This window comes from Orbicella franksi, chromosome 2, assembly GCF_964199315.1.
Source record: "Orbicella franksi chromosome 2, jaOrbFran1.1, whole genome shotgun sequence".
In the NCBI taxonomy this organism is placed as follows: Eukaryota; Metazoa; Cnidaria; class Anthozoa; order Scleractinia; family Merulinidae; genus Orbicella; species Orbicella franksi.
In genome coordinates, this window is record NC_138146.1 from 30,294,819 (window position 1) to 30,307,396 (window position 12,578).

Sequence of the window (12,578 nt, forward strand, 5' to 3'; positions counted from 1 at the left end):
ACTAACAGCCAGGTTGTGCTCTTGCTATATAAACTTGGTAGACTAACTGGTTTGCTAACTCATGTACCAGGTGTTTCATCCAATCTGAGTGAAGATGCCTAAAATCACAAAATTTTTCCTGGGTTTAGAACATGCTACAGCTTGCAGACTAAGCGAGAAGCACTTTCGCAAACCTTAGCTGCTGGGTGAACGAGCACGAAAATAAATTGTTTCCTTCAAGAAACAATGAAACAATGTCACTAATATCTGAAATCTATTTCCCTGAAGTGAATCATACCTGAAACATGTTGTCATTCTTACATAGCCACTTGACTGCAGTTCAGGACTGCAACTGACTGTAGTCTTTGAGCTAAAGTGTACTCAGGAGATCACTCAAGTCCCGTGGGGGTACTCCCAGAAAAGTTCGGTGGGGGCATGCAGCTCACTCCCCAAAATCCTTGAAAACCCTATTTATGACCAAAATCTACGATTTTTGCTACCCTATTTAAGACCTGGCCAAAAATTCGATACCCCATTTACGACCGTTGTGGCTGGCAGAGTTGCCCTAAACATAAGTTATGAAGGGCTTTTGTTGACGGTCTTATTGATAATGGTGAAAAAATAGCTTCTTCTAGGAAACATACCCAATTCAAGACTAGTGTGCTAAACCATACCCTATTTAAGAGCAAAATGGCCTAAATTCATACCCTATTTCTGACCCAAACGGCTGAAAAACTCTACCCTTCGGGGCCGCACATACCTATATAACCCATATAAGGGAGTGCCCCCCCCCCGGAATCAAGTGAACATTTTGTCGCAAGAAAATATCCATCCTCACACCAAGGATGGGCATTGGAAATTCTGAGGGGGTGCAGGGACTCGATAGCCAGTGCTAAGGGGGGGGGGGGGGGACACAAACCAAATAACTATCCTTGGTGGAGGTATGGATATTTTCTGGAACCACACTATTTCCCTTAAATTATAGCAGTACTCATACCTGGCATTTGTTCCTCCTGCCTCCTCATCATTGGTGCTATTCTTTGTGATGTTGAACCAAATGCACCTTTCCGGGTGCTCTCAACACTACAAAAGAACAATAATTCAGACCCCTTGGAGACATCAAAGGTTGAAACTTTGTCCTATGTTTCCAAACAGAACTAGCACAAGGCATTCGAAAGTCAACTGGATTGTACGCCTCGCTTAGCCCTGTGTAGCTGGTGCACAGGTTTAGCTAAAATCGTCTTTTGAGTTAAATAATGCAGTTACTGTACTCTTTTGATTTTTTGAACAACTTACTTTCACTTCCCTTATACTCATGAGGGAGGTCTGACACCTGGGTCTGAGATTCAATACAGATTGGCTAGATGGCGTACAATGTACTTTCGGAGTTCTGCATAGCATCTCTTATTGCCTGTGCTCTATGCAGATCAGTTTTTCCAAAATATTACTTTTCCCACAACCACTTAGTTGTAAGAGGATTTACATGCATCTCTCTCAAGGTTTGACCTTATAATTTTGTCACTTAAATACAACAAAAAGCAGCTGGAAACCTGTACTATCTCATCTCAACCTAAATGCCTACTAAACTGCAAAAGCTTGTCATCCTGTTCAACACTCTGAATGATCCAAAACTACTTACTGAGCCTTTCTGATCAAATCTGAGGTCATATCTGGAATAGAATAAGTTCCTGGTCCTGGTAACAGAGGGCAAAAAATAAAAAAAGTAAACTTTAAAGGTACAAGTTATATGTTACTAGCTTGTTTTCTCAAACTTGAAACTGCACGTGATATTGTAAAAATAAAATAGAACACAAATCTTTTGAGCTTCAGATCAAAATAGTTTATCATCTTGAGGGTTTTATTTGTGTCAGCGAACAATTTTATTTGTGAACAGCGAACAGTGTGTTAATATAAGGCTCACCAGGAGTTCTTTTCACATGATGTTCTCCCTGAAATCGCACAGATGTCTGACCAAAAGGACTTCTCTTCAGCCCTGTAGTCCTAAGAATTCAAGGGGAAAATCCTTTAGTTTAAAAATGAAAATGCTCTATTACAGGAACTTGTCTCCTTTTACTTTCAACATTAATCCTTTTATTTTACATGACTTTGAGATCAAAGATATAATAGCTGTATTATTTTAATCAAAATGCTTATATTTTTTCACACCTGCTGTTTCTTAAGTTGTACACAACTAGTTTATACCTTTTAAGAATTTCTAAGGAGTTTCGAGGATCATTGTATGTGCCTGGGGCAGGTGAATCCTTCTTGCTGTCACCAAATCTCTGAAAGAAGTAACAAGAGTGCAATTAACATTAAGAGTTTCTTTTCCTGTGTTTTATACATTCAAACGTAGTGCATGGCTATAGTTGGTAGTATTTACCCACAGAATAAAGAACAGTGTGTAATATAAGGAAACATGCAATCTCAACATTTCCCAACCAACCAAAATGAAGGATGAAAGAATTCCTGTCAATTTGCCTTTATGTTTTCAAAGAAGAACTCTGACTGGGCACAATTAGGACAGTATCAACTTTTGTACAACCTTAACATAAAGAATGGCATGACTTATGATTAACATCGATGACTTTTGTTCCCAACTCAAGTACAAGGTTGTAGTCCACCACAGTTTGCTTGCATTCAGTAAGCTCCAGCTACATGTAATGTACATGTACACATGTTCTAAGAGTGTTCGAGTGTCTTACCCTGGACTGAGTACCAAATGGCGGGTGAATGATCGGCTCCTCTTGATTGACAGGTGGAGGTTTGGCTGAAAACTGGCTTTTAATCTCATACTTTCCTGGCCCCGGCACAGCCTGCAAGTGAAGGAGAGTGAGAAATGAGTTTCTACTGGACTTTTAAAACACAGAAGCAGCAAAATAACTGCAATAAATAACTCTCATTTTTAATATGGATATACCACAATTCATCCTGCTGCAGCAGCTATATGAACTTAACTCTCTTGGTAACTATAATCAGTAGGTTATAATCAGTCAGTTATATGATTGATAAGCAAACAAAGATGGTGAATTTAAAAAAAAAAAAACAAAAGCTTGGAAATGACATGTGAAAGGTGAATTGATCAACATGACACAAGCATGGGACAAAAAAAAAATCTGAGTCCCAGACAGGAATCAAACCCATGATCTCCCAAACACCAGGCAGGTGCTAATCCACTGATTGTTGACAAATTACATATGAAAATAAAAAGCCACACTATTCATTAAACTTGTAGCAGGGTCCCACAGTATAACTTTTACATACCTTTTTCTCTTCATGTACCACTATAGCCTCATGATAACGGGGGAGCTGGAGGAAAGAAACATATTAAAGTTGTATTAAAAACAAATAATAATCCTCTTGGTATACTGAGTGTTTCCCTCAATCATCAATAATATTATATAAAAGGTTACAGTATGTACAGTGAAAGTGCAAAGGAAAATATGAACTTTTTTTCATTTTTGGATTAAAAGGGTTATAATCAATGATCTAGAAGAGGTGTGAGTAGATTTTCTTGGCTATAATTATTTATGCTGACAAAAAAATTAAAATATCAATACCTTTGATTCAAAGGGTTGTTTCCTGTTTTCTTCAATTACCTAACAAATTGAAAAACAAGGTCATTAAAAGAAAACAATCTATTACTAAATCAATGCCACCATTATTATGAAGATCTGCTAGTGACCACTCATGACAAAAGGTGGCCAGCAGCACATAACTGTATTACTAAATCATTCAGGTGGGCATATGGATGGCGGAAGGGTGGGGCAGGGGGGTGTTGACACAAGTAACAATGTAATATATTACCAAATCAATTGGTGCTCTGACTCCAGGCTCCTTGAATGGATCATACTGTCCAGGACCTGGTCCACCACTCCCTAAAAGAGAAGTAGAAGGGCATTTTTTTTTTTACGTAACTGGGTAAGGTTAATTATTAAAGAAAATGGTAGCCAAAGTCTGTGATCGAGCCTAGGGGTACATTAGGCAGGTGCATATCTCAGGTTTCTGTAGCATGAAGCAACTAGAAATATTTATACTCCCCTGGATGGGATGCTAGTCTGTTGTAGGGTTACCCCAGCATTAGAAAAATACACATATATCATGATTTTTATACACCTGGGTGGAGGGAGGTACTCAGAGTTCCCCTTAACACACAGGTGTGTATCTTATACACACAAAAAAATTAAAAGAACGCACAGTTTTTTTGAAAAACGTGTCCTTGGGATGTAGGAGAAAAGTTCCTAAAATTTAGTAAATAGGCAAAGGACTCCTGAAAAGCAAAAAGAATGCCAAACTCTTTGGAACTGGGGGTCCCAACAACCCTTAAATATCAAAACTAGTTGGAACTCTGAATACTGTGAGAGTGAAGTGTTTTGCCCAAGAATTGAACACAATGCAATGATCAAACCTGCACTCAATCCACAGTTCAGCAAAACTTGGGCCATCATGCTTTCCATTACAGCAAATGATGATGACACTTTGTAAATAGCTAACTGGTCTACCTCCTGCTAGCTGGGATATTTTATTTAACCATTTATTGTTTATTTCTCATTATTATCTAATTATGAATTTGTTGCCATTAGCCCTGCAATCCCCATTGTGAAGTGGTCAATTAAATATTATTTTTTAATTTTATTTAAAGAAAATTTCAGAAACATCAGGATTAAGGTGGGTCTTAGATACTTCAACTTTAAAAATGTGGGGTTGATAATCTACTTAAAAAAACAAGTTTATTTAATAAGTCAATTGGCCTAAACAAAATATAAAATTGAGAACATTGCTGACTGTTAATGGAGAAACTTCATTGAGCTTTAGCTCACCCACATTCTAAAAATGCAAACTAAACCAACTTTACAGGTAGACAACAAGTAGTCTTCAAAAGGAATGGTCTGTATTGTGTCCCTACATAAGTTAATTCGCTATCCCTACATAATGTGCTCAAAACTTTTCTAACCTTTAAACTGCATTCTCTTTGATGTTCTGTTCCCGAAGTGAACTCCTTTATACCTTTGAACAGTAGCGGTATCCCTCTGGACAATATAGCAGATAATGAACTTTAGTCTAGACACCCAGGAACTTTGTAATTTTCAGACCAGTTACACCAATTTATGCAAATATCTAACAAGATACAACCTGCTGAATACATACACGTACTAGTAATGCAGTGCAATGCATGACGGGAAGTTTGAGTGCAACACTGTTACAACAGCTTTCCTGTATTCTGATTGGCTGTATTTTATACTTAAGATAAGATGGTAATTGGTGTATTATACGTAATGACCACATTTACATGTATCTTTACTACACTTGCAAGATCATGCTCACATGATTAACACTGTAATATGCAGGTCCCATGGTGCTGTCTCGATTTGGTATATCCTGTGGCCTGAGAGTCCCATCTGGTCCTTCTTCATATCCGTATGCTTTACCAGGTGAAGGAATGGAAGGAGGATCAGCCTTCCTCTGAAATGTGATACGACTTGTCTTGTATATCTACAGACACAGACAAATGTATTATCAGGTTTTCAACTAAATATTACACCAAATTCAGTTCATGTATAGTAATATAGTTACATACTTATGTACAGTGATGACACTGATCAAACCATATACATTTGTACACATAACATTTTTGTACATTTTTTTAAATTGGTGATTATCCCTTGAGGGCTTTTCATTTAAATAGTAGAGCTAGTGTTTTATAGAATAAAAGTTCTACTAAAAGTTTTGTTAATATCCAAGGAGTCCTTAATGGATAATTACCAAAAATTATACACAAAAAAGTGTCAAGTGTTCATGGTTCAAAAATCCTCACTATAAAGGAAAGAAACAACCTTTTCTTTTCAGTGATCAGATTTTAGAGGCCCTTTTTGACAGAGATAAGATGCCTTAGTGACATTCTCAAGAACATACCTAGCTTTAATATTACTTGTCTCTCTATTCTTGGTGCAGTTGCAAATATCATTACTTCTTGTAATTAATTTTTTTCTTGCCTTGTTGTAATATTAGCTTTTAGATTTGTTGTATATGTTTATATCTCTATTTATTAAGTTACTTAATTTGCTTTATACTTACTACACATGACCGTAATTTTATTAATTATTGTATCCTATAGATAACTCCTTGATTTTTTGAGCCGTATGATTGTTATAGGTAGCCATACCACATTTGTAAGCTTCAAAATTAATGTATTCTTCTTTATTTCCTTTTTGGTATAAATAAACTTTGTTGTTGTTGAATGTTGTCTATTACAAGTTGGCATGATTGGACACCTCAGTAACCGTTTGCCATTTTGGAACAAATTATCACCTGAAGCACGTCTTTCATGTCTTAACACATTTTAAATTTAAAAAAAAATATTGTTCAATAAAATATGTTCAGATACATGTACATGTAGTTAGCTGGTGTCTGTCTATTTGTGGCTCTGCGCAACTTACTGATCCATCTTTCATTCCTTCCTCGACTTGTAAATCAGGTGGAAGTGCTTTCTGGGCATGCTTCTCTTTCAACCAATCACTACGTTTTTGCAAGTTGTAAGCCCCTGGTCCTGGGGTGTGAATTTCTTTACCATCAAATCTAGCAGCCTATAATAATAAATTTATTGAGAAAATAAGTTAAGAATAGAGTTTAAACCCTATTAAGCACTGTCTAATTACCAGCATGTGAGAACCGGAGTCTGGCAAAATAGGCTCTTGCATAATTTTTTCGGAGAAATGGAAGGTGGCCATTTAATAGGGGTTGGTATAGGTTGAATATTTTTTACTCATCGGGCTAATTTCTTTGCGAACATAGAATCCTGTCATGACAATCATGACAAATGTGTGTTTGAATGCTTTCATCAGTCGTCCCTTTCTATTTCGGACTCTTATCTGTCATCACCTTTTCCAAAGCAAAGCTAAACTACATACGTGTATTAAATTTTCGGTGGCCATTTACTATGATTATCAGTTGAGTAAGGCACGAGGGAAGTTTGGTTACGAAGTTTTGGCCTTAAAATTATGGTGTTGTCACAGGCAACTTACCTTGTTTCCGCCTGTCGCGTCGCCTACAATTTCGTGCGCTTTGCAGCCAATGACGTCAAAGGTCGACAAGTTGCTAATGGATATGGAGCCAGTTGCTCGTGACAACAGCATGATTTTTACGTTAAAACTTGGTGACCAAACTTTCGTCCCGCCTTACTCAACTGATAATCGTAGTAAGAATGGTAAAGACAATTGGAAAAACCTCATTGAGATGACCAAAAGGTGGCTGCGGCCGCTTAATACACTGTAGGGGTGGCTGATTAATAGGGGTTTTATTTACAGTCTTTTACTGACAGTAATTTCTGGACTTTGATAGCTGGGCACTTACAGCTAACCCTTTCACTCAAATGGGGAAAACCACATATCTTGTAAAACGGTAACTATCGACCCAAAATATACCATTTGAAACATATTGCTTGTGGGATACCATAAAGCATACTTAACAGCCATAGAAGAAGCCACAGTTTAAATTACAACGCATTCAAAACGGAAAAAAAATTTTGACTGTCTCTAAGACTAAGAAAACACAGAAAAATGAGACAAAATTGTCACTCGTGAAAAATGATCGGTGAGATTTTGAGATGAATCAAAAATTTCAGAGACCATCTGAAGGATTTTCCGTTCCGACTATACTTACTCTATTGGCCAATGTGTGTCCTCCTTTTACTCTCTCTCCCATTATACCAGGATCGTATTGACCAGGTCCTGGAGCTGCCATGACACTATCACCAACATCAAGGAACGTCTCACGTGTTGTCATGGATAAAAATGGTGCATAGCCATCTACAGAATATTAATAATATTAAATTAGAAAATGACCATAGAAAATATTCAAGTAAAGATACAACTTGCAAACTAACTCACAGCATGGTTTTTGCATGGCATGTTAGTATATTTAGACTTGGTTCACAATATGGAACAAAAAGTTTAATTTGCAGGCATATTGCATACAATGCGTCAACTGGTCTTCATCAGTTTTGCAGTTCGCCTGTATAACATTGCATCAACAGACAAGTTTGTCTGCATCAACTGACAAATTGTGTTCTCTGGGCTTCTAATCATGTTGTTCTTTTACTAAAGATAATAAACAATGTATTTGAGAGTATGAGGAAAGCGTTCTTTCTTCGTTCTTAGGAGAATAAGACAGCCATATCTAATATACACGTTTCGCTTAACAGCCTCATGCGTCCATACAGTACAGACAACCATCATACTGCCATACTAAACGTGTTCTTTCCTTGAGGAAGTTAAGTTACATGTAAGATTTTACTGAAGCTACAGCTGTTCATGAATTTTATTCAACACTACAATTGTCTCTGTAATCGCACTTATCAATGAAATTTCTTTCTTCCTTTTGAACCACCTAATATTATGGGGTTTTTCCACTGCTAGATGCGCATATCACACGACAAGGAAAGAAAACTTGCAATTATTGTAGATTAAACCAGCTGATGGTTTAGCAGGGTTGAGAAGTGTAGGAACACATACCGTATTTTGAATGGATATACTCCGGAGCTTCGTATGATCCAGGTCCAACATTGTGTCCTGTACTGTCCGCAGGTCTAGTTAGTGTTCTTGGGGCTCGATCATACATTTTCAGGAGCCAAAATACTTGCGTTCTGTTCTAAACCTTCTTCTCTTCAGTTCCTTCACAAAAACATGGCGGGGTGCATGTTGTTGTTATGGAAACACCTCTTCTCTGTGGTTCGGTAGACTGGTGCCTAATATAATTTTTTCCCTTTGAGGCTAGGGTGGATGGAGATGAAGTGTTAATACTATTGCTGCCAAACATTTACCGAGAAAGACCTAGTGACCTATTTTTGCTTGATAAAACTTTAAATCCAACAAAAGGGAAACCACGAACGTCTCTCTAATAAAACCCCCCTGATAAACGATTTGTGAAAAATGTTAAGATTGATGCGCGGGAAAGTAAGTCAGGCGAGGTTACGAAGCGATTGATTTTGTTCAGCAGCAAGCATGTTTCGTCGACAGTGTCTTCTTCAGGTACTTAAGGACATTTTCCACTTTCGTGTATTCATTTGTTTTGTCTTGCCCGGTGAAATTCTGCATTGTGGTAACTCATGCTTACTTGTTTTTGTCAGCTCAAGCGGATCGCCACGAGATGTGAAGCAGAAATACCTCGGAGGAGTGGAAAGTGTATGTTGACAAAATTCCTGTAGCACTGTCCATTCTTTAACCCTAGGCTACTGCTATTTTCTGAAAGCATTGACTATTTTTGCTGCGCAAACAGAGGAAGAGCCAACAACCTGACCTGAACCTGGATGTTGAACATCAGTAGTGTAAAAGTCTAAGAAACTCAGCAACTATAGGCTTATTATATATTGGGTTGATTAACTTCCTTGGAGTTCAACCCTATTATAGGCTAGACACCAAAAATCCCAACTTTATCTTGGACTTGCTATTTTCCATAAAGCCTATAACTATCACAGTCATTTGCTGGCAAAGTTACTTCAATGCTTTGCATTTTCATTTACTGAAAGTAAGGTTCCTTCAAATTATGCTAACTGTTAATTTCATTGTGGACTGAATGATTCATACAACCGTTCAGTTTCCCAGTAGATAATATTCCATTACAGAGCAAAATGTCTTCTTTCTGTACCCCATTCCAACCTAAACTACTTGAAAACCCTACCCTTAGCAGTAGACACTCTTATCACTTATGTATGAGAGCCTTCCCCCCCCTCCCCCCCACAAACACGACTACCATGAACTACCTGAAATATACTGGTCAAACTCACTGAATTTTAAGTTCAGAATGCCTTTAAGCAATATTGAAATGAATGTCAACTGTTGATTGTCTGCTCATAGGTCTCAATAGCGTGCAGTTAATTGGTTATTCTGGGAGTGATCCTCTCAAAGGGAGCACTGACCACCAGCCAACCAAGTTCAGCCTAGCGACAACACAGTATTACCAATCAAGAGAAGGTAAGGGAAAACTATAAAAAAAAACAATGGAAAACTACAAGAAAGTTGCATGTAATTTGTTAGTGAATAAAATGACCCTTTAAGTCTATAAATAGTTTTGTAAGCAATAGACCATTTTACAGTTACCTGCTCAGTGACCTGGCCTTTGTATGGCAGCGAGGCTAGAGTTGACCTTGTTTTGATACAGACCTCACTGCTTTTGTTGTGTAAAACAAGTTGTTCTGATGCTAACTAGGTGCATTTACATGACAAAAGCAGTGAAGTCTGTATCAAAACAAGGTCAACTCTAGCCTCGCTGCCATACAAAGGCCAGGTCACTGAGCAGACAACTGTAAAATGGTCTATTGCTTTATTAGTCTAAAGAATAAAAAAAAAGCATAAGACCACAATGGGATTCAAACCCGTGACCTCTGTGACACTGCCTTGTTGATCTAGAACCAACTTAGCTATATAATCCTTGATATACTGGTTAGAAAACATCAATATATTATGGTGGTTTCTAATTTATCCTTCATACCAAAGATGGTTTTTTTTTCTGGTTGTCAAAGAGTCTACATTTGTCAGACACCGGTCAGTCACATAATATATCCCAATTTCATCATTCAAATTGCATAATTTTTCACATTTTTACAACCAAACCAAGCTCAAAAGGTGTCATGTCAAAATGCTTATTCCTTGAGGTAGGCTTTTGTTTATTTGTAGATCTTGTCACAGGGCCTGTATATATGTGAGTGCACCAAACATTTTTTTTGCCAAGTTTCCTTATGCAGTGAGTCACTGCTTATCTCTGAGGGGCTGTTTTGTCTTGTATATAATTTTCAAATGGTAGTTTGTCATCATTATGGAAGGTAGCTAGACTGAAATGAACTTTCCCTGATTTCCTTTTTCAGAAAATAGATTAGAAAGCAAGACACAGTGGCACAATGTGGCAGTTTTCAAACCTTGGTTACAAGATACAGTGAACTCCTATGTCAGGAAAGGGTAAGCCTGTTCATATTTTAAAGATTTGTAACTCAAACTGCGTGCTAATATTAAATTATAAAACTTAAATTGTCTCACCTATGGGTGCATTCACCAGTCAGAATCACATTGTACATCGTAAAATTAATTAAGGTACCACATGCAAGTACTGTTCAATGCCTGATTTTCAAACAGTCACACACCAGATGTTTCATTCGCAGACTGAGGATAATATGTATTAAGTTTGGATTCTCAGAGGAAAATTAGGTTGCTTAAGATATTTCTTCGACAATAAGTTTCCCTAGTAGCTACACATTTGTCCCCACACTGCACTGGAGGATTTGATAACATATCTTGTTTTATTTGAATCTTGTTTTTTCCCTGTAGAACACGACTCTTTATTCAAGGGCATATAGACTATAGCAACTATGTTGACCAGGAAGGTATCAAAAGGTTTAGCACAAGTATCATTCCTGGTAAGAATCTTTTAAACATCTACAAAATTATTAAGTTTTGTCTCATCACAGCAGTACTGCTGTTCATTTCAAAATGATGATGCTTTATTCTGTGCTCAAGCCTAAGTGACATAGCTGGATAGTATTGAGATTTCTGTACCATGAAGAGATTGCAAGTCTTACACATAGCTAGTATTATCACCACAAGTGTTATTTCAGGTTTCATAAACATTTGACAGGTATCTGTAATGACAGGCAGATAGACAACAGAATCTGCAAAACAAACTTATTTATTGCACTGAGCAGCACAACAAAACTACAACATGGCCGACCACACAAGCTCTGTTGTGTGACCCACAAGGCGGGAACTAGACTAGTACTTCATGTACGCATACTTGTTACAGTATCCATTAATACTCTTAGTGGAGAGAGGTACTGTTAGAGTAAAGTTTAACAGAGACCACTGAATCCAAAGGCCAACATGCTAACTATCAGACCATCAAAACTCCCATCAAACCAGTGAATGCAAACATCTGCCATAAAATAATAACAATTTTACATGGCAATTTGTTCCCCATTCCAAACTGTGGTTTTCAAACCTTAACCTTAATATTTAACTGGTAAAAGCACCTAATTTACATGTATGTGCAAATTAACAAATTGAGGTCAGTTTTTAATGTGTCCTGTTATTGATCAGGAATTTCGTCGTTATAATGTCAAAGTAGCTGGGGATCCACAAGGTGATAGCTTAGTGGATACCCAGCTACCTTGATGACGTTATGACAAAATTCATTTTGGATTATAGGACAGACACATGAAAAACTGATGTCGATTGATTTGTCTTTTATAATACCAAAAAGGCATCATTGACCCCTGTCCAGAGTTCTTGATGATAGAAGCATGCAATGTAAAAATGGCACGATATGTAATGCCAACTGTGGGGGAAGGTAAACAACCTTCTGTAAAGGGGGCTTGGGGGAATTTGGTATTTTCTGAAACTCCACCCTAAAGGTATAATATATTTCTGTTGTCTTTTTGCAGATAGTGTTATTATTCTCTCCCAACCTGTATCAATGGAGGAGGAAACTGGCTACTAGACTTACTACCAATAAATATTAAAATATTACTGTAAATACAGTAATGTAGTTATGATAAGCTGTAACAAAAATCTGAGGTATAGAACACTAAAAACCAACTGTTTTTTAATCGTTAGTGGTTT

The 12,578-nt window shown here is 37.3% G+C and overlaps 2 protein-coding genes across 6 annotated transcripts in view; one reads left to right on the forward strand and one right to left on the reverse strand.

Moving 5' to 3' along the window:
• LOC145479219 (sperm-tail PG-rich repeat-containing protein 2-like) overlaps nucleotides 1-8,696 on the reverse strand; it is a 30,017-nt gene extending 21,321 nt beyond the window's left edge. For all 5 annotated transcript variants that reach the window (XR_014048405.1, XR_014048402.1, XR_014048404.1 and 2 more), the window contains exons 1-13: nucleotides 8,487-8,696; nucleotides 7,636-7,781; nucleotides 6,414-6,560; nucleotides 5,302-5,469; nucleotides 4,931-5,006; nucleotides 3,784-3,854; nucleotides 3,537-3,575; nucleotides 3,241-3,285; nucleotides 2,682-2,792; nucleotides 2,182-2,261; nucleotides 1,901-1,980; nucleotides 1,619-1,673; nucleotides 977-1,062 (exon numbers count right to left, since the gene is read on the reverse strand). Coding sequence is in view for 1 of the 5 variants with exons in the window: in XM_081457518.1 (XP_081313644.1) it covers nucleotides 977-1,062; nucleotides 1,619-1,673; nucleotides 1,901-1,980; nucleotides 2,182-2,261; nucleotides 2,682-2,792; nucleotides 3,241-3,285; nucleotides 3,537-3,575; nucleotides 3,784-3,854; nucleotides 4,931-5,006; nucleotides 5,302-5,469; nucleotides 6,414-6,560; nucleotides 7,636-7,781; nucleotides 8,487-8,592 (1,210 nt within the window). In the remaining 4 variants the exon portion in view is untranslated. The remainder of the gene's footprint in view (nucleotides 1-976; nucleotides 1,063-1,618; nucleotides 1,674-1,900; nucleotides 1,981-2,181; nucleotides 2,262-2,681; nucleotides 2,793-3,240; nucleotides 3,286-3,536; nucleotides 3,576-3,783; nucleotides 3,855-4,930; nucleotides 5,007-5,301; nucleotides 5,470-6,413; nucleotides 6,561-7,635; nucleotides 7,782-8,486) is intronic.
• Nucleotides 8,697-8,742: 46 nt separating this feature from the next.
• On the forward strand, nucleotides 8,743-12,566 carry LOC145479259 (single-stranded DNA-binding protein, mitochondrial-like). The gene is made up of 6 exons (XM_081457574.1): nucleotides 8,743-9,002; nucleotides 9,101-9,155; nucleotides 9,828-9,944; nucleotides 10,835-10,925; nucleotides 11,292-11,380; nucleotides 12,401-12,566. The coding sequence occupies exons 1-6, from the start codon at nucleotides 8,976-8,978 to the stop codon at nucleotides 12,454-12,456; spliced, it is 435 nt and encodes a 144-aa protein (XP_081313700.1). The 5' UTR covers nucleotides 8,743-8,975; the 3' UTR covers nucleotides 12,457-12,566.
• Nucleotides 12,567-12,578: the final 12 nt, after the last annotated feature.

Excerpts from the sequence above, each read along its gene's own strand:
- LOC145479259 (XM_081457574.1), top strand. The coding sequence starts at position 8,976 with ATGTTTCGTCGACAGTGTCTTCTTCAG. Across the intron at positions 9,156-9,827 it reads ACCTCGGAGGAGTGGAAAGT|GTCTCAATAGCGTGCAGTTA; the intron begins GTATGTTGACAA and ends GTCTGCTCATAG. Across the intron at positions 9,945-10,834 it reads GTATTACCAATCAAGAGAAG|AAAATAGATTAGAAAGCAAG; the intron begins GTAAGGGAAAAC and ends TTCCTTTTTCAG.